Below are 25,834 nucleotides of genomic sequence, written 5' to 3'. Positions count from 1 at the left end.
CCGTACACACCGCCCCCCACCCCCACTCCCCCCCACTCCCCCTCCCACCTGCCCAAACAGGTTGCGGTGCCGCCGCCTCTGTCGCCGATACACACACCCCACGGCCGTCAGTGACCCCAGCAGCACCAGACCGCCCACGATAAGGCCCACTACGAAACCGGGACCCAGTACGGCACCAGAGCCGCTCTGGGAAAGGGAGGGGAGGTGTGCGGGGCCGGTGGGGGGAGAGGGAGAGGTTACGGATGGGGCTGGGATGTGTTTGGCGGTTTCCTGCTTCCCAGCAACTCCCATTTCCCCCCCCCTTAACCCCCAGCGAACTGGAGGTTCCCCGGGTTACAACTCCTGCCGTACCTGTGCAGTGGTCGTTGTCTGTTGTTGTTGCTGCTGCTGCTGTCCCTGCACCACCAGCAACCCATTAGCGGCCTCCAGCGGCAACACCACCGCCACGAAGGAGTTTGACGACCCGCTGGAAGTGCCCCCCGCCACGTTGCCTGGATCCGGATCCGGATCGGTGGTGGCGGGGGCGGTGGTGGTGGTGGCGGTGGCGGGGGCGGTGGAGGTGGTGGAGGTGGTGGCGGTGGTGGTGGCGGTGGTGGTGGTGGAGGTGGTAACGGGCAGGAGCTGTGTGGTGAGGGGCGGCTTGGCCGCATTGCGGCCCTGGGCATCGAACTGCACCTGCATACATGCATACATGCCCCCGGAGGTTCCGGGATCGAGACCTGTCAGGGTCGAGAAAATCCTTCTGATAGTGGAAGGTAAGAGTGCCCCTAACCGATGGACGGTGGTAACCTGGATAAAGTAGACCTGCGAGCTGGCCAGGAATGGAGTTGAGCCTCTGCCGTTGATCCATCCGGCAGATTCCGTTGGATGCTGGTGCTGTGTGTGTGTGTGTGTGTGTGTGTGTGTGTGTGTTATACATGGTTGGGGGTGGGTGACCCCATACCTATAAAACTACCCATACGAGCCGAAGGCCCAAGGGCAATATCTACACGCCCCAAAGCCATGGAGGACAGGAAACACCGCACGGTGGGTGCGGAAACTGAATGATCCACTGAGAAGTCGGGTAGGGTGACTGGGTGAGTGACCCTGCAACGGTAGACCCCCCAGAGAACCCGACTCTGGCCGGAGGCGCCCCGCAGCCCCTGCTGCGGGTCCCTCTGGGAATGTGAACGACTCTGAGGCTGGCGGGTCCCGACCCGTCCCCAGCAACCAGAACCAGAACCCGGGCCAGAACTCTCAGGACTCGGAACAGATCCAGAGCCCCGAGACGTCAGCGCTGCACGAGCAAATTGCTGCCCTTGCCGCCGAACTCCATGATTGAAGCGGGCCCATCAGGGCGCCGTTCCTCTGAGGAATCCGGAGGTAATTGGGAACCCCCTGAATCCCCATCCGAACGTTGGCTCCCGGTTGAAAGCCCGGAAAATTTCTGGGCTCTGACCGGCTTTCCACTTCGGTTCGCGGCCGTCAAGTTCGTGTCATTCCTTGGTTAGGAAGCACGTCTAAACTCCAAGATATCCGTAGACTGTTCGTAGCTCAGTCTTATCAAGTCGTGCCTTAATCACACAGCTATTAAGTTCTGTAACGCTCTAACGCGCTACAACAGTGAGGGTGCCCCGAAATACCGGGGAAGGCAGGGTTTCGCCGGGTAGCGGCCACAGGGTGAAGATATGAACCCCCTGTTCCACACATCATACATACATACACACACACGCTTACCGGGCCGTAAAACGTCTCCACACGCTGATGCGACAGAGACTGCGACACCATACCGTACCCCGTGACGTTGAACACAGCCGTCACGGCAGTGCTCATAGTCGTCGCGGCCGCTACTGCCGTCGTCGGCGTACCAGTGTACGGCACGGCGGCCAGCTGTGCTGTCATGCCGTTGGCGGCGGCCACGACCCATCCCAGCGGACCGCTACAAGTCAGCGCCGTCGGGTCGTACAACAGCCTGTCAGCGTCGCCAAGCAGTACGACGTCGCGACTGATGTTGCACCGTACAAACGCCGTGCGCAGCGCCAGTGCCAGGGTCAGTGCTGCTGCCGACGCGCCGGCTGCGTCAGCGTCTGCTGGCACTCCTGCCCAAGCGGCGAACTGCTTGCCGTACGCCGCTGCAGAACCAAAAAAGTCGTCTCTGTACTGCGCTGCACTGCTCCATTGCGTTGCTGATAGACCGTACGGCAGGCCGGCACCAGCACCGCCCCTGGAAGCCTGCAGGAAGCCAGGTTGCGTCGAGCTGTCGATGAGGAACACCGCCGCCAGGGGCCGTCCCGCCGCCGCCGCCGCCAACGCTGCCTCCGCCAGGCCCTCCGCCGCCGCCGGCGGTCCGCAACCGACCAGCGCCTGTGCGCCCGCGGCAATGGCCGCGTCAACCAGGCGACGGAAGAAGCCCGGCGTCGCGGCTTCGGCGGCGCTGAAGGAAAGGTTCTGAAGCCGCATATCAGGACGGAGCTGCCGCAGCCCTGGCAGCTGCGCCAGCGCGCCCTCGCACACCGCCGCCACCAGTGAGCTACCGCCGCCGCCGCCGCCACCTCCGCTGACGTCATCACTATCGTACCCGCCGTACTGCCAGACCAGCGCCACTCGCAGAATGCCGTTGAGCACCATGGCCTTTAGCACTGGCGCCGCGTACATCGCTGGGGAGGCCGTAATGCCGTACACGTACGGCAGTCCCTACGTGGCGCGGGTGGGGGGCGTTAGGGATGCGCACAGTGGGTTTGGTGAGTACTTGAAATATTGCGGTAAGGGGGGAAACAAGCGCATGCGTGTCACTCGGGTGTGTGTGGAGGGGGGAGGATTGTACGGCCAGGTTTCCGGAGGTGCAGCCCACTCCGTACGGGAACTGGGAGGGCGAGAAGGTGGTCTTCTCCCCTCTGGTGGTGTTCCCCTGCCTGGCTGCACACACCGTTAGGAGGTTGAGTGAGCCTTTCTTATAGCTCAATTCATTTTCATAACATCCCCTTCTGGTAGCCTGACAGTCACACTTGCTTCCTCTGTCGCCCGGAATGGGCCGCTCCCTATCAGTGTGCGTGTGTATGTGCGTCAGTCAGTCAGTCTATCTGTATGTTGCGATTGCAGCACCCTGCACATCAGCACCTGCCTTAAGGCTCAGATCCCTTTTGTGTTTCCTTTCCGATTGCTGCGGACACCGCAGTTCCCCAACCCCCACTTCGAGAAGCAGGGTGGCCCACCCCTCCTGGTGGCACCGGCGGCGGCGGTACGAGACAGATGGGAAGTGTTCTAGGGAGGGAGAGTGAGTTGTGACTACGAGGGGCCCGGCGGACGAGCTGGAGGAGCTAACCCAACAGGGTCCCGGTCCCAGAACACCACTGCCCACCCCACCAGCTTAAAAACGAAGTCTGGAGATGCGCTGGCGTGAATGAGGAATCTCTGGAGGCGGTCCGCTGCCAGGGATTGCTCCGCTGCATAGCCATTGCCAGCGATGAGGAAATGGCATGACTGCGCCAGGCTTTGTATGGACGCCACCAACGCTGCGGACGAGCAATTTGACTTAGCTGTCGATGCCACATACTTAACAGGGTAGGTGTGTGACGAATCAATTATGGCGAGCTCCTCAGCTTTGTTATCGGCCAGCCATTCGAAAAACTTCAGGCCGTTCACGACGCTGCCGCCACCACAGTCACCAGAGGGTGCGCCTATATTAAATGTAAATGGACTAATAGGTGCGATAAGAGCCAGCAGGAGGGCCGCTGCAACCGCTCGTGTCCACATCCCCAGACGCCTGACGGGCAAGCAGCTGCCCTGCCAAAATGGCACCGTTTGCCAGTCATTGTGCATTTACGATAATTCTCAGGAGCATTTTTGGCATAACCTTATCGGGCATCAGCTCCCCTATCTTTACAAGATCAGGTTCGGCTGTGTAATCTGAAGCCATTCTAAGAAGATTTCTAAGCCCGGCACAAACTTGAACTAAGCCTAGACAGACTTTTGTCAGGTAGATAGTAACGGTGTACTGCCTCCGATAGAGTTACAATGTAGTACGTCTTGCACGCGGCATCCTTCTACAATTAATTAATAAATAATTTACAATAAGCAGCTAAAGATACCTCTACAAGTTTGTGCACTGTGACCTGACAAAACATTACTGTCTCGCACAACCGTTGGTAGCCGTTGACCACTCATAACCATGTACGCATGGCGTTCACAGGACCTATAAATAATAGGAAGCATACTACACTAGAAGCTATACTTTTAAAAAATGCTTGCGCACCGCGTGTTCCTCAGGTATCGGTACAGTTTGTCCATGGGACCCATGGGGCAAAAGCAGCCCCATGTAGACTTTTACAACAAAACAGGGGAAGAAATGCACAAAACATTATGGATGGATGGATGTTACAAGCTTCAGCGAGCTTGTACGGCCCAAACGAACCCGGACCGCTTTGACAGCGCCGTCGATAGGGAAAAGAAAAACGAGAAAAAGTAAACGAAACAAACAAAACAAATAACAGAAAAATAAAGTTTTACGCAAGAAGAAAACGGGTGTTTATGAGAAAGAACAGCGGGTGTTTATGAGAAAAAACATTATGTATTTTGACATTACCATGGTGGAATGGTGTACAATTTGTACGTCGCTGGTGCGCCAATTGAAAAGGGAATTTAAGATTTTTCACTAAACGCTTCCTTAGCCATATGGGAAATTCCCAAATCGCGTGCCAATGGAAACACCCCTATCGGGACAACGGTTCGCGAAGTTCCGAGGTAGCGTCTGAAATCTTACCTGTAATAAGTCAGTCAAATACGGCTGCGTGCGAGAGCTATATGTGCGTAGGATTATGCGCTACGATTGCAAAGCCCAGGTCAACGCGCCGGCCATAACCAAGCCACTTCGTAAGACAGCTCTCGAAGAAACTGCCGCAGCAAACGAAATAAACTACCATTGCATTTACCTCCATCCCCCTTCAAGCTACAACCCTCAACTCCATTTCATTTCTTGCATCCGCACGCACCCAAAGGCCGCAGCTATAGAAGGTCGTCGGCAAGCCCTCGCATGTGGGCTATCACGTCAAAATGCTGTCGCAACGATGGCGGCTGCCCAGCAAAATACTCGTGCACGTGCACGGGGACGCCGGCTTCCCTCAGCAGCCCCAGGAAGCGGTCCCGCTCCTGCGCGATCCACGGCCGCTTCCTGTCTCCTGCGCCAAGACAGTCAAGACATCAAGAGAGGCAAAACACACACCAGAAAACAAAACATACATCCCCTCACTTGGGAAAAGGCGTGCGAGTAGCAAATGCGCGCAGCGGATCTTAGATAGACTATACATTCCAAAGTAAATAAATAGCCACCTGCACTCGGTCCCCAGCTTGACCCCGCAACCACCACCGCCATCGTTGCTACCACGCACCGCCTCCAGCTCCAATACACATTCCCTCCGGGTCGGCCACATCTCACCCCATTGCCTCGGTGTGCCGTGCAAATGTACGACGAGGGGCAGTCTCCGGTGTCTCCTCCCTATCTGAGCCACCACGGCCGGGTCGGTGAGATGCACTCCACGGCAATTGAGCCCCGCATCCTGCACACCAGACACACAGAAATGGGGGGGGGGTAAGGGGTGAGGAGGTGGGAGGAAGGATGGGCCAAATTGAGCCCGTGCGGTTGCCCTACCCAGCTCGCATGGATACCATTACCATGTACACGACTAACCAGGAAATGTACGGCGCGAATGCTGTCCAGGACCGCGGTGACAGTTCCATCAATGGGTGGCGGCTCGGCAGGCGGTTGGAAGGGAGGGCGGGGGCCGGCGGCAGTAGCAGGATCAGCCGCGTCGGTCCCCAAGGACCCGGAATCACTACCATCGCCTGTCCGCGTCGTCGTCGCCATCGACGTCGGTGCTGATTCGTTCTCTGCTACTGCTGCTGCTGCTACTGTTGTTGTTGTTGCTACTGCTCTAGCTAACGATGCTACTGCTGTGCGCCCTGCAGTGTGAGCCCTGCCATGGGGTCCTGCAGCTTGCCGTACCAAATCCGCCGCCGGTGCTACGGCTTGCCGGGACGCTGCCGGCCCGTGCAGCTCCTGCTCGTGCCAGGCCACCTCCGCCAGCAACTGTGTGTCGCGATGTGGTTCAACAAGGTAGCGGAGAGGTGTCGAGAGGGAGGTGGGGAAGACGAACCACGACCGAGTGAAGTTGATGCCAAGGGGAGGTGGGGAGTGGACGGGTAGGGGAGGCTTTCCCGGGTACGGGGTGCTGCGTGGTGGTGGTGATGCTGTTGTTGTTGATGGCGGTGGCGGTGGTGGCTCACCTGGTTCACCACAACAGCGCCCTTGGAGAACCCGATCAGAGTTAGTGGCGCCCCCCTCCACTCCGCCAGGTGCTTGCTGCCGCCGCTGCCAACCCGTCCCTGGGAGGTGGTACAGTTGCCACCGCCGCTGCCACCTGAATCATCGCCGCCAACCTTGTCGCCTGCACCGCCGCCGCCGCCAGCCCCACATCCGCATGCCGCCAGGATGGCCGCCAGGTGGGCTGCTGCCAGGAAGCCTTGAGGTCTGAACCCCAGGGGCTCCCCCGCGGCTGTCATGGCGCCTAGGAAATTGCCAAAACAGGCCTGGCCGCCTGGGGCCAGTGTTGTTGGCATAACGCTGCAAGGGGATTCGCGCAGAGACGTGCAGCAACATATGAGGTCTTTGGTGGTAGAATGGTCGGAGTATGGTGGTTGGATGGGTTTGGATGAGGGTGTAAGCAAAAAACTAGGAAGCTGGTGCATGCACACACAAACTGAGCGAGGATGGAAGGAGGCTTGGGAATCGCTGGCTGGTTGGTGTGGCTCGTCGGCAAGGTTGGGTGCAGCTTGGTTCCTGCTCACAGGAGGAGCGAGGGGCCGTCGCCTGTATGGGGGCGAAGCATGGCCAGGTGGGATTCAGGCGACCAGCGCTGCGCCCCAAGAAGGTCTCGTGTGTCATCATCTAAAATTTGGTCGCCTTCGAAGAAGGCTACGGTCTGGTTGTCGCGACCACGTGTTAAGAGGACTTCGGAAGTGACCGCTCTGCCTTGCACAAACTCGCGCTGCACGCCAGCTGCGAGAGCCCGGCTGCAACTCGTAGCCATGATAATGCGATTAAAGTCCTAATTGAAAAAGTACTGGGAACGCGAAAGCGGGTGAGCATTCTCGCGCGCAAGGGTTTGCAAATGGACGAGATTAACGGTCAAATAGGTTTTGCCATGTGCAACTTGCCAGAGCCAATACTATGTCCTAATTAGCAGATTCGATTTTTTCGCATATATTTTTGTTTGTAGATGCATCCAATGGTTAAATCTGGACAAGGACTGGAAAGGGCGCGAGATAAAGCTTATGAAGACTATCTCGCGAACTTGTGATAGGTTCTTAGAGTGCTCTTCAGACTATCTCGCGAACTTGTGATAGGTTCTTAGAGTGCTCTTTTGATTGTGTGCTTGTCGAAATAATCCAAGGATGCCCCCCCGGCGGGCACCTGGCGGCAGCCAGCCAGCAACTCAGGCTCAGCACGGCAACGACGGGGCAGGGCCAAGTGGTTCGGCTTCGACCTTTCCAGACTACGTAACTTTCACAGTTGGTCAAGCTATCATTTCAGGGGGCTGCTTGGAGGAGGTCGAAGTCAAGGTGGGCCTAGGGATGTGGCTTTCTCATCACTCCGAAGCAGCTTTGCTCATCCCCTTTCCCCTTTCATATTTCCCCTCTCGTATATCTGCTCGTGGGCTCTCTCCAAACCCTTCCTAGGCTATGGTCCGCCGTTTGGCGCAGCGTAACTCGGGTAAGACAAAGCACCCTTCATGCGTGCCGCTACTTCACCACCAACCAACGTCCGGGTCACAATTGAGGTTACTTCTTGCCCTTTAAGTGAGCACGACATCTCGCTTGCTTCCTGGGTGCTGACCGCGTTAGTCGCGCTCAGGCTATTTTCCCTTATCTAATAGCCCCTCTCCCACTACCCTTCTTCGTCTTCACCGTGCGATTTATGCGGTCTCCATCCTTCCCATTTCCCACCAGACGACGCCTACATGCCGGTACTATCGAAGCTTCAGCGGGATACAGAATTCCTGGGCTTGTCCATAGAGCGCATCAAGTTTCCCGTAAGTGGTGCCCCTGCTGCTGCTACTGCTGGTGCTGTCGCTGCTACGATTTTCCTGCTACTGCTGCACGTTGACCCAACCGCAGTGAGGGCTGGTGGAGGCCCGCCGCGGTAGATGCTGGTGCGGCTGCTTGCTGTTATTGCGCAACCCAACTGACTTCATAGCTGCTTGAACTTTCCCTATTATGTTATGTTGCGTCCGAGTCCTGTAAGAAATAATCTGTGTCTAATATCTTATGTTCTGCGCCATCCAGTGCACTGTATGAGTGTACGTCTTCCATTGTAAGCGTTCCTCGCGCACGTGCACAAGTAAACACCCATACGTGCGTGTTTGCATGTACGCCTGCTGACCACGGGGCATTCCATGTGCCGCCGCGCCGCGCCTCTCATCGTGCTGTGTCCTGCACATGCAGTGGAACAATACGTGGTACGTCTGTCTTGTGGGCAAGGTGCGTGGGTGTGCAGGTATTGTCCAAGTGTGCTGGCATTGGGGGCTAAGGGGCCGTCCAGGCTGCTGCGATATCACGCGTTGCTCATATGGAAGAGGGGGCTGCAATATTGCAGAAGGAATCGCGTGAAGGTGGGGAAAAGGACTCATTTAGCTGGTCCTTCGCCAGGGGATCCCAACCCCTGTAGTTTCTTGTTCGGGCTTTTGCTGCTTATGTTGCATTCCTGATCATTTGTTGTCACGCACGCACACCCAAGCGCATAGTTCTTGTGCACTCGATGGGAACACCTCGCCCCGGTGGTTCCCTGCTTTCAGGAGAAGGACGATGCTTCCAAGCAGCTGGGCTCCAAGTACACGGCAGACCAAGTGCAGTATTATCGCTCCGTGGTGAGCGGGATGGAGGCCCTCCGCGTTTCCTGTAAATCAACTACACATGATCTGCTGATGTTGATATGGACATTCCGTTCTGAAAGAGATGCCCATGGCCAACAGCTCATCCCTGATGTGAATCGCAGTGCGGTGCGCTGCGTGGGCTCGCGACTGGCGGCTTCTCAAATGATGCTATCCACACGGAAGGCTGGATCTAATCTAATTGCTGCAGAACGGTTTAGGTTGCCATGTTAGTTACAACGGCGAAAGCGTACGACCTTCGATCCGATACCGTAGCCCGGTACCGTAATCGGCAAATGTGGACCATGGTTTTTATTGGCCTTGGCACCTAGCAGGCACCCGGGGATCTGCTGCGCTGCCTGCTGAGCTGTGTGCTGTGCTGTTGGCGATACACATTTGCCCACACGGGGCCACACCCTACCCGTCCTGCTGGTGGTGGGGTGCTCTGCGTCATTCAGGTGGAGGCACTGTGTGAGGCGGAGCCTGCGGAGAACCGCCTGCTGGCCAGCGTCAGCCAGATTAGGCTGAAGAATGTGGATGTGCAGCGGCAGAGCGGAGCCACGCAGGGGGCCTCTCAGTCGGCGGCCAAGGCGCGCAAGCTCAGTCAACTGGACAAGGAGAGCGTCCTCAAGGCCTTTGCGCACGATGGCTGGCTGTATGAGCCGGAACGCGGCTATTACACACTCGGGGTGGGTAAGCGTTTCGACCTTCTCCGCTAGCAAAATTTGTGATTGGCTAAGAGTTGTTGTTGTCGAGTGAAGGTGCCCAGGCTTGGCTGGCAGTGTTTTGTAGTCTGTGCGAGCGTGCGGTCCGTGTGGCGAGGTAAGCGTGCGGGCGTGGTCAGGAAATAACATCGCCCAGGTGAACATGTAGGGCAATAAAGCTATGCGAGTGCGTGTGTGTTTCGTTTGGTTACCGCCCTAGCCTTCTCACATACTAGACGATCCAAGAACTAATATAAATCCGAACAGATGTGCGTGTTTGGCTCGTCATGAACGAGTTCACACATGTAGAGAAGAACGGGCGACATCCGTTCCTTGCGTGCGACTCCACTCGGCAAAGAAAAACAAAGCTATACGGACATCCGAGTTATCATCCACAATGAATTACTTAATCCGGTATTGCTTCACCCAAATACACCATCCATGTACATGTACAAATAAACGGAAGGATATGATCGCTGTAATTGCGAGCCGAGCCGACTCCCCAAATGCTACCTGCATACCCCCACGTGACTACTGCTTACTGCTGTTGCTTCGTTACGCTCCGGTCTATTTGCGACTGCGGAGTTGTGTCGCGATGGACTCTGATGATCACGCATTCGGCATCTAAATGCAAACCTCCATGTACTATGTCCGAAAAGGAATTTTCATTTATACACACTAAACGATATGCCAACAGATTTCTTTGGCTTTTCTCATCTCAGCTTCTCCCTTCCCTTGTTCAATCCTGACGCACAGCCACGGGCGCTTGGCGAACTAAAGGACTGGCTGTTGTCGTTGTTACCGCACGAGGTTGTGGAGAAGCTGCAGGCGGACTACATGTGACCTGACGCGCTAGCATTGCGCTGTGTGTTTACTTGTATTTTGTGCTGATGGCAAATCAATCTGCGCGCGGATCTCAGCACTCGCACCACATGCACAGACCACCGGCTGCCTCGAACACGATGGTATCATCGCTATTGCAGTCCACTTCTTGCAGCATGTCTGCACAGCACACGGCAACGGCACGGCGAGCGGCGGAGTGGAACAGGTAGTAGCGCAGATGCCGTAGGAGTGTGGCGGCCAGCAGGTATAGGGTGTTGTTGGGGGAGCGGGATTTGTGTAGCCTGTCGAACAGCGCTCATATGCGTGTGAAAATGTGTGCAAGAGAGGAAGGACATTACCCAATCTTTAAGGGATTTCCTTGGCGATAGTCCGTTTCAGTTCGAAATTGTTCGGGTTTCACTTTTCCGCCGGTACGTACGCTCACGCTTCAAACTTCTCCTGCTCTTAAGCCTCAAGAGACAAAATTTCGGTACTGTAATAAATACCGCCACCTGCATACCCAGCAGGCTTAACCACAGCAACGAAATGAACAGGCTAACCTGGCCAGAAAACAACAGCCAAAAGGTGGCCATCACAGCCAAATAAACCAGTCAACAGGAAGCCGTCCACATAAACCTCTGCTCGAGGCGAAGGGAAATTCCCCTTGTTCAAGATCATACTAGCTAGCTAGATCATATCTTCTCGTCCCTGCCAAAAACCAGGCAGCTTAATCCTTGGCCGTGTAGCCATAGTACTGGAGCATGGGAACCACCACAGCAATCAGCAGCAGAGTTCCCACAACAGTGCTGGTCACGTTCTTGCTCTTCTCGGTCTCCTCCTTAGTCCGGTACGTGCGCTCACGGACCACTTCGTTCTTCACCGGCGCCTCTGCAGCGGCATCAGGTTAAACCCACCAGAGAAGAAAAGCTGTTTTTTAACCCAACCACCCATTTGCCGTGCAGAAATATATTTACGACCGGACGAAAGAGCCGTAGATACTTGGCGCGCGAGCGGCTGACCCCTCACAGCGGTTGACTGTGTTTCCGAAAGAGCGTTGTTGGCAAAGTGGGACTCACGCTACTCCCCTAGCCCTTGTTCGCAACACCAGGATGTCCGTCCAACATATACAGTGAACCAAATCCAGCAATAGAAAAGAGGCATGTTATCCCAGTCCATCCGTCTACACAAGGATATAATCGCATGCCGCAAAACCCAGATCCACCTCTTCTCCCTGCCACCACCCAATCCCAGCCATCCCATCCCCAACCCACCTGGGACCGGGTTGCCCTGCAGTTTGGCCTCCAGGCGATCCACGGAGCTGATCACAGTCTGGTTGTACTTCTCCTCCTCGGTAAAGATGGGGATGTTGGTGCTGATGATGCTGTCAATCAGCTCATCGCCCACAGCCTCCGTGAAGGCCGGACCGCCGGTGACAGCGCCCTCCTTGCTGGCCGTGACTACCAGCAGCACACCCTTGCTCTTGCCAGCCTCAGCGTCCGGGTACCAGTTCTCCAGAACCTGTCGCGCAGTTTAGCGGAATTACGAGACGTGTCACAAAGCCCAACAGACCTTTGATGAAAGTGAGCAGGCCCAGATTGAGGGCGCTTTAGGACCAGGAATGGAAGCGGTAAGAAGGAAAGGACCGGGGTGCCCATGTGCGATATGACTCTTGCATAACGCACCTTGTCAGCGAAGGCGAAAGCGTCCGTCTCGAACTCCAGGCGCCGCACAGTCACCACCTCAACGCGGTAGCCGGTCTGGATCTGCAAGCGAAAGGTGCAACGTCCCGTTAGCAGGGCTGACGAATTACCGAATTGGTGCCTTGCTCCTGCTGCAGCAATAGGGTGTTGCCGCACCTCAAGAAGCTTCAGACGCTTGTTCAAGTCGGTGCGGGTTGCCTTGCTGAGTACGTTAGCATCGTCAATGTAGTAGTTGGCTGAGGGCGTTGGCTCTGCCAGGATATCAAACTCAGAAGCAATGGCCGGAGCACCCAGAGCGCCGAGCGAAAGCAGGGCTGCAGCGCCAGCGCTGGCAAGCTTTTGACCGAAGTTAGACTGCATTTTCCATAAGGATAGGGTTGGGATCGAGCCTACTAAACTGAAGGGCCAAGCGCAAGCAAGCGCAAGACTGCCGTTGCTTCACCTGCTGCTGAGCGTTGCAGACAACGGCACGCCGCGAGATACCAGGGAGCACAACCGCGCGAGCAGCTGGGCGGACACCGGCTTTGGCCGGGCACTTCGCAAGGGCCATGGTCCTGTGGTCCTGAGCTGACGACGACCAGATCCAACCCCAGCTACAAGATCCACTAGCGAAGTGAAGAAGGGAATTATGTCCACAACTGTGCCTACAAGCTGCCGATTGTAGAAAGCTGCAGATGCAGGGCGATGCACATGAGACGTCGTACAGGGTCCCCTAGATGCTTACAAGCTTTCCCTTCAAGTTTACTAATACTTTTATGAGGCATTATTGATTTCATCTAATTCTGTTCCTCCACCTCTGAGGACTTGCTTTGTTCCTGGATAGCCCATAGGTGGACGCAATAGGTGCATCCTGCCGACATAGTTGAATTTTAGGTACCAGTATGCGCAACGTGTTCCGAAATCTGTTTGGCTGCAATCATGAATTCGGTTCAGCCTGTCAAACTGGATGGTTACGGTTCCAGAAGGAATACACCTACAGGAACACACTAGCTAGCTGGCAATGCGGGACCGTTATCTTATTGTCCGAAGACATAAGAAGCTACATAACCGACCACATCTTCTGTGCAGATCTCGGTACTGCAGACAAAGTCGGAAGTTACATATTACGATTATATACATATATATAATAGCACCAGGCGTCACTTGAACGCATGGCAACACTTCTTCCGCGTCCGAAGTTGCTCTGGAGGACCCATGGTACCAGTACCATTTACGGTCTCGGATACCAAGCCCATCCTCGAGCAGCACAACCCCGTGCTAGGCACCTATATCCTGCAAGGTGGCGTTACCTGCATGGCATCAAAATAATAAAAAAATGCGATACGCATTTACGGCTACCAATCACAGCCAGTGCATGAGACAAACTTCGATACCTGCACATCCAGCCAGAAGCCCTGCACCCGGCTCTAGAACCACCAGGGGCATCTAGAAACAAAACCTACTGCAGCCTCCTGCTGACCTTGCTACCGCTACTCCTATTAGCCCTGCCCACCTCACAATTGGCCGCGCTGCTGCCGCTCATGTGCCTGCCGTACCGCAGCACGGAACAGCTTTGGCGCCCCTTCCGCACCCCGATAGCTGGGGAAGTAATTCACGTCAACCACCACCAGCTCCTGGTGCTGCGGCTGCAGCTGCTCCTTCTCACCACCAGAATTACCACCACCACCACCATTACCATTGGCATCCTCCTCCGAGCCCTTATCACCACCATTACCACTTCCATCGCCGCCAGCGCACGCGCTGCCGGAGGTGGGGCCTGCCGCGCCCGCGGCGGCTTCGACCACCACATCAAATCCAAACAGGGAGAGCCCTAGCTCGGCTCGGAGGTGAGCCGCTAGACGTTCCAATACAACCTGACTCGGCCGCCGCACGGCTGGTACGGCAGCCACTGCTGCTGCACGCGCTGGCGCTGCCGCCGCCGAAGTGGCAGCACTCCCATCTTGGGCCGCTTGCAGTGGCCGAAGAGAAGTGGGAAGCGACTTGAGGCTGTCAAACAGCAGCGCCCCGCGGGGCGCCAGCTGCAGCGCCTCGGAAGGGTTTTGGGGGATATTGGGGATGGACGGACGCACCGTGTGGAACACCTGCGTAGTCGCCGGGACCCGGGCAGTGCGGGTAGGGCCTGGGAGGTGCTGTTAGCTGTTCTCCTGGAGAACCTCTCGCTGGCAAGTCCTGGGGCCATGGGTTGCTAGTACGGTGCTTCTAGTGCCATGGGTTGCTAGTACGGTGCTTTTAGTGCCATGGGTTGCTAGTACGGTGCTTTTATAACTTTTTCACCGTTGGTAACTTTGTCGTGACCAAGTGGTTACTGTGGGGGTTTTCCTAGGTAACCACCCTACAATAGTTTTTCCTCAGCGAGTATGCTGGACAGGAGCCCACTAGAACCATGCATCCAAAGATCCGACTTCACTTGAAGAAATTTTAATTTAAACAAGCCGTCTTGAGTAAGCTTTCATTAACTTTGACTCTTATGTACGGCAACGCGTTCCCGAGCCGAGCGCACTTAAGCATCACTGCTCCCATCCAAGCGTCTAAAACATTACATTATTAGGTGGTCACTACTACCGCGGGTCTGTGGCCCAATTTCCTGGCGAACACCTGGTTACTGGCAGATGACGCCGGCTGTTGAGCATGCAACATTTCCTAGTGACCACCTTCCGTAGGGAATCATTTTCCCAGTAACCACTTGGTCACTAGTAACCCCTTTTCAAAACACTGAAGTTGCTAGGAATAAGGCACGCTTCAAACGCAACCCCCCAACTCCAAAACACACACCTTGTCACCTGCCACATACACTTTGAAAATTGTGGCGTCGTGGTTGACAAACTCCTGTATGACCGCAGGCAGCGGCAGCCCCAGCCCCTCCAGAGCCTCCTCCCGTAGCACCAGCGCCATGGAGTGGGAGTCGGGGGTGCCGCATGCCACCACGGGCTTCACAATGTACGGCGGCGGACAGCCTGCCGGACGTTGCCAGATCAGAAGCAGCAGCAGGACCGATAGCAGCCGGGGAGGAGCCAAGGGCAAGGTGGTGGGGTAACTCCGGAACGCCGCGGCGAGCGGGGCGGGGCGGGAGATTGCAGGCCGACTGACCCACGGGTCGCCGCTCACCGGCAGGTCAGTGGGTAGCAACAGCTTTTCCATCCTCACACATATGTGGTGTATGCTTCCTTTTACTTAACAGGATCAAAGCATAGCAAAGCACAGCGCAACAAGGACACAAGTACGCACCGAGGCGCTTTATTGCCGCTGCCACTTCTTCTGATGAGAAGGCCGACACCGTGGTGCTTCGCGGCGCACGAACACGGACCTTGACGCCCACCTGGCCTTGGTTCCCAACTTCAGCCTCAGCCTCAGCCTCGGCCTCGGCAAGGTTCCCCATGACGCGCCCTTCGATCCGCTGTCGCTTCGCACACAAGGAGGCGCTAGCAGCTGCAGTAGACGCGGCGCCCTGACGGCCACTACCACCACTACCGCCAGCGCTACTGGCACCTGCACCGCCATCCCCATTGCCGCTGTAGGCAAAAGGATGTGGGCCAGGAGGAGGAGGAGGAGCAGAGGTTCCCGTTATTGCTGCTGTCGTCACTGCTGCGGAGTGGAGCGAGCCCAAATCCAGATCCTGGTCGTTGTCTAAATTTGAATTCGTGGTCAGATCCAGCAACGACAGGGAGTCGCACACCCTCGCAAGCTCCGTACGATTAATGACCTGAAAGCGTATGTACAATACATGAAGGAACTGAGAGAGCCCGGAGGCGGGAGGCGGGAGGGGGAGGGGGAGGGGGGCACGGAGGCAGGGAGGAAGACGGCCGCCGCCTCCTACACGTACCCCTGCATCCTGCAGGTCTTCCACTCCTTCACTCTATCCTCCCCTTTTCATTCCCACCCACCTAAAGCCCCACCACAAAACCACCCAACTCCCAACCTCTCCACCTTGGCTGCCGCCTCCAGGGGGTCCACCAGGCTGACTCCAGGGGGCCCCTGACGGGACACGAACTCCGCCAGGGCGCGAACCCGCGGGCCGAAGCGCGGCACGCCGTCCTCGCCGTCCTCGAGCTCGTCGGAGGCCTTGTGGAGTATAGCGTGGAAGGGGAGCTGCTGCTCCAGGGGCAGCGACAGGTCCAGGGGCGCGAACACGAGGCCCTCCTGGACACAACACAGAACATGCGGAGGACGGGAATCATACAGGACAGGAGGGAGGGGATCATACACACATGCAATGAAGCGAAAGATCGTGAAGCTGCCTGAACTGGTTGCAGGTCTCAGTCATCTGCGTGTGAAGCCCAAGCGTCATTTGGTGGTGTGCAAATTGTGGAGTTTGAGGCATGATGCAAATCTTTGTAAAAGAAGGATGCTAATGTGTAACATATATCCAGAGCAATCCAAGCTGCTGGAGTCCAAAGCGCTGACGCAACTGGCCCCAGGATAAAAGGGCTGCCGGAATGCAGGCGGAAGGGGGGAAAGGAGAGGAGGGTGGAGGCCACGGTAACAAACAGCTCCCGGTTGAGGCGGTGAGAGAAGATCAGGATTGACAGCAGCAGCAGCAGCATGTTGAGATTGCTGATCACAGTGGCCACAAAGAAATCCCATAGGCCCGAGCCGGGGTCTGGGATTCTCAGCATGTACTCAACAAATACTGCCACCAAGTCCGTCTCTGCCAGAGCTACCGCCATCTCAGCGCACCATTCCCGAAATTGGGACTGGTGCAGCAACCTTTTCTCCATGGTAAAAGCTTCATAGGCGGCCGCACAAAGGTCATTCCATCTGCTCGTGGCGGTAATAACATCTGTATGATCGCCCACCCTCAGTACTGCGCGAGCTAGGGCCTTCTGTGCTTCAGCCACCAGTTCCGGTTGCAGCCCGAGTACTGCCATCGTGAGCAATTCCCGAAAGGCTGTCGTGTGTTCCCATACCGGTAACGGCCCAAGCTGCGGTTGGGCCAGCAGTAGTATGTGTTCGACCGCCGTCCCTGCTGCGTGCAGCGGTAGTGTCCTCCTCGAATTTGCAGCACAAGCCGCTGCTGACATCCTTATCATATTACGCACAGCCAGAGCCTGCTCCCCGGCCGGTCCTAACGGCACCTGGAAGCCTGATGTGGTCACGAGGGACGCCTGAACCCGCCTCCTGAGCTCCGTCTCCGTGTCTCCCTCGGCCCCCAACCTAGATGGTACCCTAGATGGCACGGGTGCCGTTAGGACCGGCCGGGGAGCAGGCTCTGGCTGTGCATAATATGATAAGGATGTCAGCAGCGGCTTGTGCTGCAAATTCGAGGAGGACACTACCGCTGCACACAGCAGGGACGGCGGTCGAACATATACTACTGCTGGCCCAACCGCAGCTTGGGCCGTTACCGGTATGGGAACACACGACAGCCTTTCGGGAATTGCTCACGATGGCAGTACTCGAGCTGCAACCGGAACTGGTGGCTGAAGCACAGAAGGCCCTAGCTCGTGCAGTACTGAGGGTGGGCGATCATACAGATGTTATTACCGCCATGAGCAGATGGAATGGCCTTTGTGCGGCAGGAGGAAGCCGACACCCGACTTGTTTACATCTGACACTAAGGCTACCTGATCACCACACCCCCTTTCGCCTCCCTAGCCCACACATCACTCCTTCATTGCATTCATCACCCCGCGTCGTGATATCACCCCGACCTCCACTGGCATTCCCTCTACAACCCCAACATCGCCATCAACTCAGCATTCCCTTGGATAGCCAACGATTGGCAATTCGATGTCGGCAGTTGGTTTTCAAAAAATTTCATTATCCTCATCCTCGTCCTCATTATCATTTAACATCCTATTAAATATACTACCATGATCATTATCATCATCACCGCCATCATTATATTATCATCAACAACCACATGCACCTACCATCGGAACCAGGTTCAGGAGTCCCTCCTTTGCCAGGTCCCGCTCCCGGGAGGGCTTCATGGCGGTGCCCACCACCAGCAGTGGGGGAGTGGTAGCCGCCGGGGACATGGAGCCGCCAGCAGGGCCAGTAGTGCCCTCCGCGTCCTCAGGACCACGTGCCCCCACCTCCTTGGCCTCCACCACTGCCCCCGCCTTCACCCCAGCCAATGCTCGCTGCAGGTTGGCGTGTGCCAGTGCCAGACGCAACCGCTGCCAGGGAGCCGCCTACACACAGCTCCCACAAAGCCGGGTGACAGCGGGACGGATGTATGCGGGAGCGTGGGGGAAGGACATTGGAGTAAATAGTATTGCTGCAAGGCACGTAAAGTTACAGGTTACAAGTTCTGCACGTGGGGTCCGGTCCATAAACACCCCGGGGCCATGGACGGAAAAAAAGAGGCATTACGGATATTCAAAAAGCGCGTAAAGGTGAGGAACAGAAGGGTTTCACTGTGGGTGGAATTCGTGATCACACGGATCAAGTAATTAACAACCGACGCCCGAAACATCCCCAGGAGAGAGGGAGAGGGAGGTACTGGCCAAGACGTCATGGTCGCCATCACACGCTTGCAAATCAGACCTAGCAGGATGCTCATCAGATACCCCGGATAGGTGGGTGGGTGGGTGGGAGACCCGGAGATTTTCCTGATGCACCTATGCTGCAACTCGGAGAGCTACCTGGTGTGCTCCTGTTGGAAATGACCGACACTCATATACCAGTGGATGGTAACAGCAGTAATAGGACCCGGGAGGGGTCCGGCGCTTTGTTGGTTTTAACAGCTCCACTTCCGAGACATGACGGCGCACACCCTCCAGTTTGATTCAAGGGGGAGGGGTGGCGTTGGCGCCGTGCTCACACTTCTTAGGCGATCTTTATTCCAGGCATTTACGTGGCCTTTTCCCTACCCGCTGTGACCTCCAAGATTCCGCCCCGTCTTCCCACCTTCCCTTCCCTTCCAACCCGTTCCCCCTCCAGCCGCACCTCCACGTTTCCCCCAACGTGCCCAAGAGCTATGCCCGGCAACACCATCACCCCCAGCTCCTCCTCTAGCGTGCCAGAAGCGTTGCCCAGCACCTCGTCATTCCCATTTTGGTGTTGCTGCTGCAACAGCCTCCTGCGCAGAGCACTGGCCGCACCATCCCCTGCCGCCGCCAGCACCAGCACCTCCTCGGGCCACAACAGTCCCAGGCCCGCAGCCCAGGCCGCGGCAGCCGCCTCTGCCGCCGCAGCGACTGCAGCTCTAGCCTCATCGTGCTTTCCATTGGCGACTTCTTCCGGGCCTATGCCACCGGGGGGGTGAGAAGGGGGTTCCCCGAGGGAAGGGGAAAGACTGTGAAGGGGAACCCCGGGGGTTGGGTGGGTTTCGTGTCATACACCCATGCACCGTACCTGGCTGACCCACAGGTCGCAGCCGCTCAGCCGTCACGCCACCTTCTGGTGCGGTAGGCCGCAGCTGCAGGTGCAGGACGGACAGAGCCTCGCAACCGTAGCGCCCACCAGCACCAGAGCCCGACAAGGAGGTTGCGGCTGGGGCCTGGCCACCGGCTGCTGCTGAATGGGGCGCCTCGGTATCGGCACCAGCGCCAGTATTAGCAGCACTAGCAGCATCAGCGATCAGTACTGCAAGGTGCAGTCCGCCCCAGTGCAGCATTTGGAGCTGGTCACGGAGCGACTGACAGCCTGGGATTTGGTTGAATGTGGGTGTGTGGGTGTGGGGATGAGAGGCGGATGTATGGTTCCAGGATGGAGTGAACCTAGGAGGTTCAGAGTGTATAAGCGAGCATGTGGCGTTGTGGGGTGCCGGGCGCCGTGGCTGCTTATTCTAAGAGTATGGAAAATTACAAGCGGGAGTACAAGGAAAGGAACGAAGAAATACAAGGAATGATGATGACAAAAATTGAAACTAAGGCGGGGGTGCACCAAGCGGTATGCTGTCTTTCAGCCCTCTTTAGTGTGCTGGGTGGCGGCAGGCAATCTGGGGTTGGTGGTAGGTAGTGTAGTGGGTGCAGGTGGTAGGTAGTGTAGTGGTGTTGCGGGTGCAGGTGGTAGGTAGTGGTGATATAGTGGTGGCGGTCGGCAGTCAGGGGCCCCTGGTCGCGACGTGTAGTGGCACATCCGCAGGGGACTGAGTGTGGAAGATGTGGGCAACGGCGAATGACGCGGGAATGGCGCTTCTTTTGGCGGCACAAGAATGCGACCGAAAGGGTGGTGCTGAGCGGCAGCAGGAGGCGAGTGGCGGACGGGCAGTGGTTGTGAGTCGCTGGCACCAGGGCTCTCCCCCATGTTCCACTGTCCTCGTGTACACTGGCGCTAAAACAGGGAGAGAAAAACACACACACGCACGCACACACATGTACACAATCTCTTGCTTTCTTCCATGCGCGTGACTGTGTGCCTGGCGCTAGTCACGCATGCAATGTCAGCTGTGCGGCCAGTGTGCCAGGACCAAGGCTAGGGTTCACGCGACGAAAGCTGAAGCTGAACCCATATGGCCCTCCGGCCCCTCAACCCTCACGGCCATATGGGGTGCCCTCTGGGGTTACGTTTTTAATTTCTGTATTATCTTGCTATTCCGTTTCCATGTTGGTATTGTGGCTATCGGTTGTGTACTTCTAGCACCCAAGGAGTCGGAGTGGGGGAGAACGATAGATGGAAACATGGGCAAGGGTTACTTGGTTCTCGCGTAGACTTCTGTATAGCTGTTGTATGTAAATTAACCCATCACCCAGTTTCCTCGCGTCTTCCCTTCTGTTGGCTGCTGTTGGGTATACGGTGCTGGGGACGGTCTTCGTATTGGACGTGGCCTCCGTGCACAAGCAAGGAGCAACGCAGGGAAGCAATGCGAGCTTGAAGGATGTTGATTAGCCTGAAAGCGGTATAGGTGTATGACCGAGGTCACAACTTGAGTGAAGCATGCCTGTGAAGAGCGCCAGTGGCACCCCTTGACTACTATGACCATGGTGCCGTGTTTAGTGCCATGCGGCTTACGGTACCCACCATCTAGAAGCTCAGATGAAAAAATTATTCCCCGAATGAAAGGCATGCTCTCAGAGACGCGGATTGAAGATGGACGTTGGCCGTTGGTTTCGACAGGCAGAAGGAGAACGGAACTGTCTCCTCACAGCGACTCCAGACTCCGCACTGATACAGGAGCTTTCCTATCAATCCAATGTTGCTTGCTGGTCCAGGTACCTGTGAATAAACTCAATTCCTACTTAGTGCTTTTGGAGTCGATTTACATTTGACAGACAAGCGTCAAATGTATTGTATAGTAAATTAATTAATCACGAAGTAGTCAACTGCAAGCGGCTCAAGGATGCCCGCAAAGCTCGTGCGCTCGTGTGCAAAGATAGAGATGCCTGAAATCACAAGAAATTCCCTTCAAACCGTTGTGCATGTGCATGTGAAGTCATAGGCTGACGTTCGCATCTGATTGCGTGTCCATGACAAAAATCGGAAGGTACGGAATCGGAGGGCTTATGCATTTTCGCTATCCGAGATACTGTATGCAAATGTATGCAAACGTGTTAATTACATACTTCGGATTATATCCACACTGTAACATCTAGCTCCCGCCCCAGTTACGCTCTTCCCGATTTCCGTACCTGTCGAAAGGATTGGACACAGCAACTTGACGGCAGCAGACACCCGTGCGACGCCATGAAGGCGAAGTCCAATGGCAATCCGTTCCCCCTGCTCGCGGAAGTCGAGCCCGCGCGATGCAAGAACGGGCGTCCTGAGGTTGGACCAGTGTACCGGCCAGCTTTCCACAAGCATGGCTTCCCCAAATTGGAGGGTATCGAAACTTGTTATGATCTCTTTGAGTAAGCATCCATGGTTCGCGAGGGGCAACCGGGATATCCGCAATTCGTCTTGAAGTTCCCGATGTTGGTTGACAGACCACATCATCGTTGGGCTTTAGCCGTCGCCAAACCATGATTAGGTTTGCGAACCAAGCGTACGTATCTAATTTAGGGCTTTGGGGCCGGTCCAAGGGGACCAACCACCGCGCACTTTCCAACAGCACCTCTTTAAGGAGCAAAGTAGTCATTCGTGATGACGCAATGCCTACATGTCGCCAGCAGTTTCATTATGACAATCGCTTGGAATCCTAAAATGTTATTCATTTACAACAAAGCTGATGATATTCCTGGCCTTGATTTTGGACCGGCGAACCGTTTCAATTGTGAAGACCCGCGGGTCATCTCGCATCTTCCATCAATAACCGCCCACAACTCCCATACCCCTACAACATTTGCACAAGCGCCGTCTCTTCCATTACCTTCTCCTCTCGCACACCCGCAAACCTCATAAAGATCTTTCCAAACGCTTTCCAAACTCCCAAACTATTGCCCAACGCCAATCCCACTCGTACACATATACCTCCTCATTCCCTTTCCCTTACCCTCCTCTCCCCCGCGTAACTCAGGAAGAGTTGCAAGCTGTACGGCGACTGCCCCTGCCTGGGCGAGCGCCCCATCGGCGAGGATGGCAGGGCGGGTCCGTACCGCTTTATGTCGTACCGGGAGGTTTATGCGGCGGTGGCGGCTGTAGCCAGCGCCTACACTCGGCTGGGTCTGAAACCCGGCGACCGGGTTGGTGTACTGGGGGCCAACTGCAAGCAGTGGATGATCGCCATGCAGGTAAGAACAGCAGGACAGCTCTTGGAGACAGCAGGACGTCGGGGCCCCCTCCCCTAGGGAGGAGGGCAAAGCAAAGCTGCTGTTGGAACCCTAGAAGACAGGAAAAGGGGGCATTATTGGGGCTTCAAAGCAGACAACCCAAATCGCGCGAAACGCATCTCCCTGAAATAGTTCTTCCCGAGGCGGCGCGGTGGAGTGAGAAGAGGTTTAAAGGAGCCTCTCTTCGCAGGGTAACCAAAGTTAACCAACTGCGGGCTCCGAATATGACCTAAACGCAGCCGACCCAGAGACGTATCTTTCTGCCGCTACTACTCGGGGCAAAGTGTTCTACCTTGTTTTAATATTTAATATGTTGAGGCGTATTGAGGGGTATTTGAGACGGGAATGCAGCGAGCCTGGTTTAAGGGCCCTTTGCGGAGTTGGGCCCCCCGGGGAGATCGCCAGGCGCGAAGGTCCTGTACGACGAAGGGCACGCTACTGCTGCTGGTGCTACTCCCTTCTCCCATGTTCACACACGAGGAGCCACGAGGAGCCACCTGTGCATGCGTGTCTGTGTCTGTGTATTGCACGCCGTGTGCCTCGTCCTTCCTTCTTGGTGCTCTCCCGCTCCCAGGCTTCACGCTTCGCTGGGTTCCCCCTCCCTTCCTCCCGCATGCCCATGTTTCCCGCAACCCCCCAAGAGAAAACCTTCCTCTCCACATTCATCCATTCCTGCGTCCTCTCCACCACCACCACCACCACACACTTGGCTCGCAGGGCATGAACCGCATGTCGATGGTGTGTGTACCGCTGTACGAGACGCTGGGCGACACGGCCGTGGAGTTTATCATCAAACATAGCGAGACGTGGGTCGATGATGCCGTGTTAGGGTGACGGGGGGGGGGAGGATGGGGGTGAGGGGGAGGGAGGGAGAGAGGGGGGGGAAGAGTCAAACTCCATGGTGACCTTTTGGCGGGAGGGCTCTCCGTTACCCACACACACGGACATCCCGCCACAGTAGGACGAAGAGGGGGAGGGGGAGGGGGAGGGGGAAGCTGCTGTGAAGGACCCGGTGATGTCTGTGTGTGTATGTATGTATGTATGTATGTATGTATGTATGTATGTATGTATGTATGTATGTATGTATGTATGTATGTATGTATGTATGTGTAGCCACCCTATCCTTGGGAATCCCGCCGCCGCTCGGTCTCGTTATACAACCACCATTTGGTATACAGCTTGATTCAGGCCCTATGCAGAACTATTCCTCCGCCACTGCTCTGCGGCAGTGGAGTGATCTTACTGGTGAACTCCCACTACAGCCGGCCCCCAAAGTGAAAGGAGCCCAGTGTCTCATCCCAGCATCCGATACCCAATGCCAGATCCACCCGGGGGACCAGCGGTGGGATCCGAACTCATATCTTCCGATAAAGCTAGATCCCAGCTCTTGGGTTTGAACTATAGACTTTCCGATTATCTAGCCCAGTGCTCTACCAACTTGAGCGGTAGTATATCCGTTTATCTGTATGTTCCTGTATGTATGTTCCTGTATGTGTTTGTGTGTGTAGGTTGTGGAGAACTTTTAACTTGTTATGTGAGCGTCCCTCCCCCCCTCCTCCTCCGTCCGTCCCCCCCCCCCGCATGTCCCCTCAGCCGGCTGCTGGTCGTATCGTCCTCAAAGCTAAAGGTGGTGTCGCAGGCGCTGGCTTCGTCAGCTGTACGACAAGTGGTCAATACAGGAGTGGTGTATTGGGGCGCGGCACCCCCCGAGGATGTTCTGCAGGTGCGTGTGGTGTGTGTGTGGGCGGGGGGCAGAGGGGGGCCTGAGGGAGGGGTGGGAGGGGAGGGGGTAAGAGGGAGAGGGGTGATGTGGATGGGACTGAGGTGAGGCGAGGTTACCAGAGGGGTGTCAGGTCGGTGGGGGGAAGAGGGGCCTTATCCTTTTTTACACAGCCACCCTCGACCTCTAATCGAGTTAAGCCCCAACGAAGGTCATTCCCATAAATTAAAGTCGTGGAAGGCGTTGAGACAAGGACGACGAAAGTTGTCGGTAGCTTTGGGGGCTGTGTTTCCGGAATTTAACGAACAAAGCAGTTGTACCCTAGGGTTTTATTGACCTCGGTAGTTGATCCGTTGCATGTCGTACTTTCCCCGTCGCCTTCCCTCCCCGCCAACCCCCATGCACCCAATACACACACAGTCCCTGAAGGACACGGGCGTGACAGTGCTATCCTGGGAGGAGCTGCTAGCCACGGGTGTACGGCAGGGGGACGTACGGCCAGTGAAGCCGGGGCCGGAGGACCTGTGCACCATTATGTACACGTCGGGTAGGTGTGTATGTATGTATGTATGTATGTATGTATGTATGTATGTATGTATGTATGTATGTATGTATGTATGTATGTATGTATGTATGTATGTATGTATGTATGTATGTATGTATGTATGTGTATGGGGGCCGCCGCTGGGGGTTCCCCAGTGGAAGCAGGGGTCCGGAACACCGCCGGCTTGTTGGGGAGAGTTTTACCTAACTGGACGGCGAGGCGGTTATTCTGGGGGGTGTGGGGAAAAACACATCGGTGTGTGTGTACGGCGGTGGGATTTGGCTGGGTGCGCGTGTGCGTGGTTGGGCGATGGAGAAGGTGTGTGTGTGTATGGGGGGGGAAAGGACGGGTTGGGGTTTTCGAAGTGGAGGTTGAGATGGTGGGGTTGGGTTCGGGGGGGAAGATGGAGAGGACTGTAGGTGTGTATGGGCGGGAGCACACGGTGCGGCAGATGTAGGGCGCGCGGACGTTGACCTGGGGTGATGGAAATGAGGAAAGGGGCTAGCGGAAGCAGCGCTGCATTCCGCCCTCCTCCCCGCCCTCCTCCTCCTCCTTTCCCCCCCACCCTTCAATCGATGTCCCCTTCGTTGCGCCTTTCCTACTGTCGGAATGTCGGCATTCGCTTTTGCTTGTCTTGGCATACTTGGAATGTAGTTACCCCCCAGAAAAATCCTAAATATAAGCATAGAAAATTAGGTAGATTCCACATCCCGTCCGACGTAACCCTGCCGCCCCCTCCCCCCCGCCCCTGCAGTAAGTATCCGTCTATCCATTCCCCCGGTAGCACCTTCACTCGTCTGTGGTATGTCTTCCCCCCCCCCCGGGCTTCACTCGTTCTCCCCTCTCTCCCCC

General features: G+C 56.2%; 4 protein-coding genes across 4 annotated transcripts in view; 2 read left to right on the top strand and 2 right to left on the bottom strand.

The window, feature by feature from the left end:
- Positions 1-7,061, bottom strand: part of VOLCADRAFT_116153 (uncharacterized protein) — a gene marked incomplete at both ends in the record, with an annotated part of 18,602 nt that extends 11,541 nt beyond the window's left edge. The window contains 7 exons of the mRNA XM_002946673.1: positions 49-186; positions 352-876; positions 1,717-2,673; positions 5,364-5,531; positions 5,978-6,061; positions 6,259-6,595; positions 6,820-7,061. Of these exons, the coding sequence (XP_002946719.1) occupies positions 49-186; positions 352-876; positions 1,717-2,673; positions 5,364-5,531; positions 5,978-6,061; positions 6,259-6,595; positions 6,820-7,061 (2,451 nt within the window). The remainder of the gene's footprint in view (positions 1-48; positions 187-351; positions 877-1,716; positions 2,674-5,363; positions 5,532-5,977; positions 6,062-6,258; positions 6,596-6,819) is intronic.
- A 364-nt stretch (positions 7,062-7,425) lies between these two features.
- On the top strand, positions 7,426-10,447 carry VOLCADRAFT_86963 (uncharacterized protein; the record flags this gene model as incomplete). Its single annotated transcript, XM_002946855.1, has 7 exons — positions 7,426-7,593; positions 7,711-7,744; positions 7,981-8,063; positions 8,476-8,511; positions 8,826-8,897; positions 9,359-9,589; positions 10,361-10,447. The coding sequence occupies 7 exons, from the start codon at positions 7,426-7,428 to the stop codon at positions 10,445-10,447; spliced, it is 711 nt and encodes a 236-aa protein (XP_002946901.1).
- A 332-nt stretch (positions 10,448-10,779) lies between these two features.
- Positions 10,780-12,766, bottom strand: VOLCADRAFT_79300 (uncharacterized protein). Its single transcript, XM_002946672.1, has 5 exons — positions 12,569-12,766; positions 12,283-12,480; positions 12,109-12,189; positions 11,698-11,944; positions 10,780-11,314 (listed from the first exon to the last, which is right to left on the bottom strand). Exons 1-5 carry the CDS (start codon positions 12,674-12,676, stop codon positions 11,154-11,156), a joined length of 795 nt encoding a protein of 264 aa, XP_002946718.1. The 5' UTR covers positions 12,677-12,766; the 3' UTR covers positions 10,780-11,153.
- Positions 12,767-21,696: 8,930 nt separating this feature from the next.
- The window catches only part of VOLCADRAFT_79297 (uncharacterized protein), a gene marked incomplete at its 5' end in the record, with an annotated part of 9,506 nt that continues 5,368 nt past the window's right edge, over positions 21,697-25,834 (top strand). The window contains 5 exons of the mRNA XM_002946854.1: positions 21,697-21,860; positions 22,466-22,679; positions 23,436-23,524; positions 24,312-24,447; positions 24,868-25,033. Coding sequence (XP_002946900.1) covers positions 21,697-21,860; positions 22,466-22,679; positions 23,436-23,524; positions 24,312-24,447; positions 24,868-25,033 — 769 coding nt within the window. The remainder of the gene's footprint in view (positions 21,861-22,465; positions 22,680-23,435; positions 23,525-24,311; positions 24,448-24,867; positions 25,034-25,834) is intronic.

This window comes from Volvox carteri (genome assembly GCF_000143455.1).
Source record: "Volvox carteri f. nagariensis unplaced genomic scaffold VOLCAscaffold_4, whole genome shotgun sequence".
Classification (NCBI taxonomy): domain Eukaryota; kingdom Viridiplantae; phylum Chlorophyta; class Chlorophyceae; order Chlamydomonadales; family Volvocaceae; genus Volvox; species Volvox carteri.
Note: the sequence above shows the minus strand (reverse complement) of the source record. Positions and strands in the feature narration are given on the sequence as shown.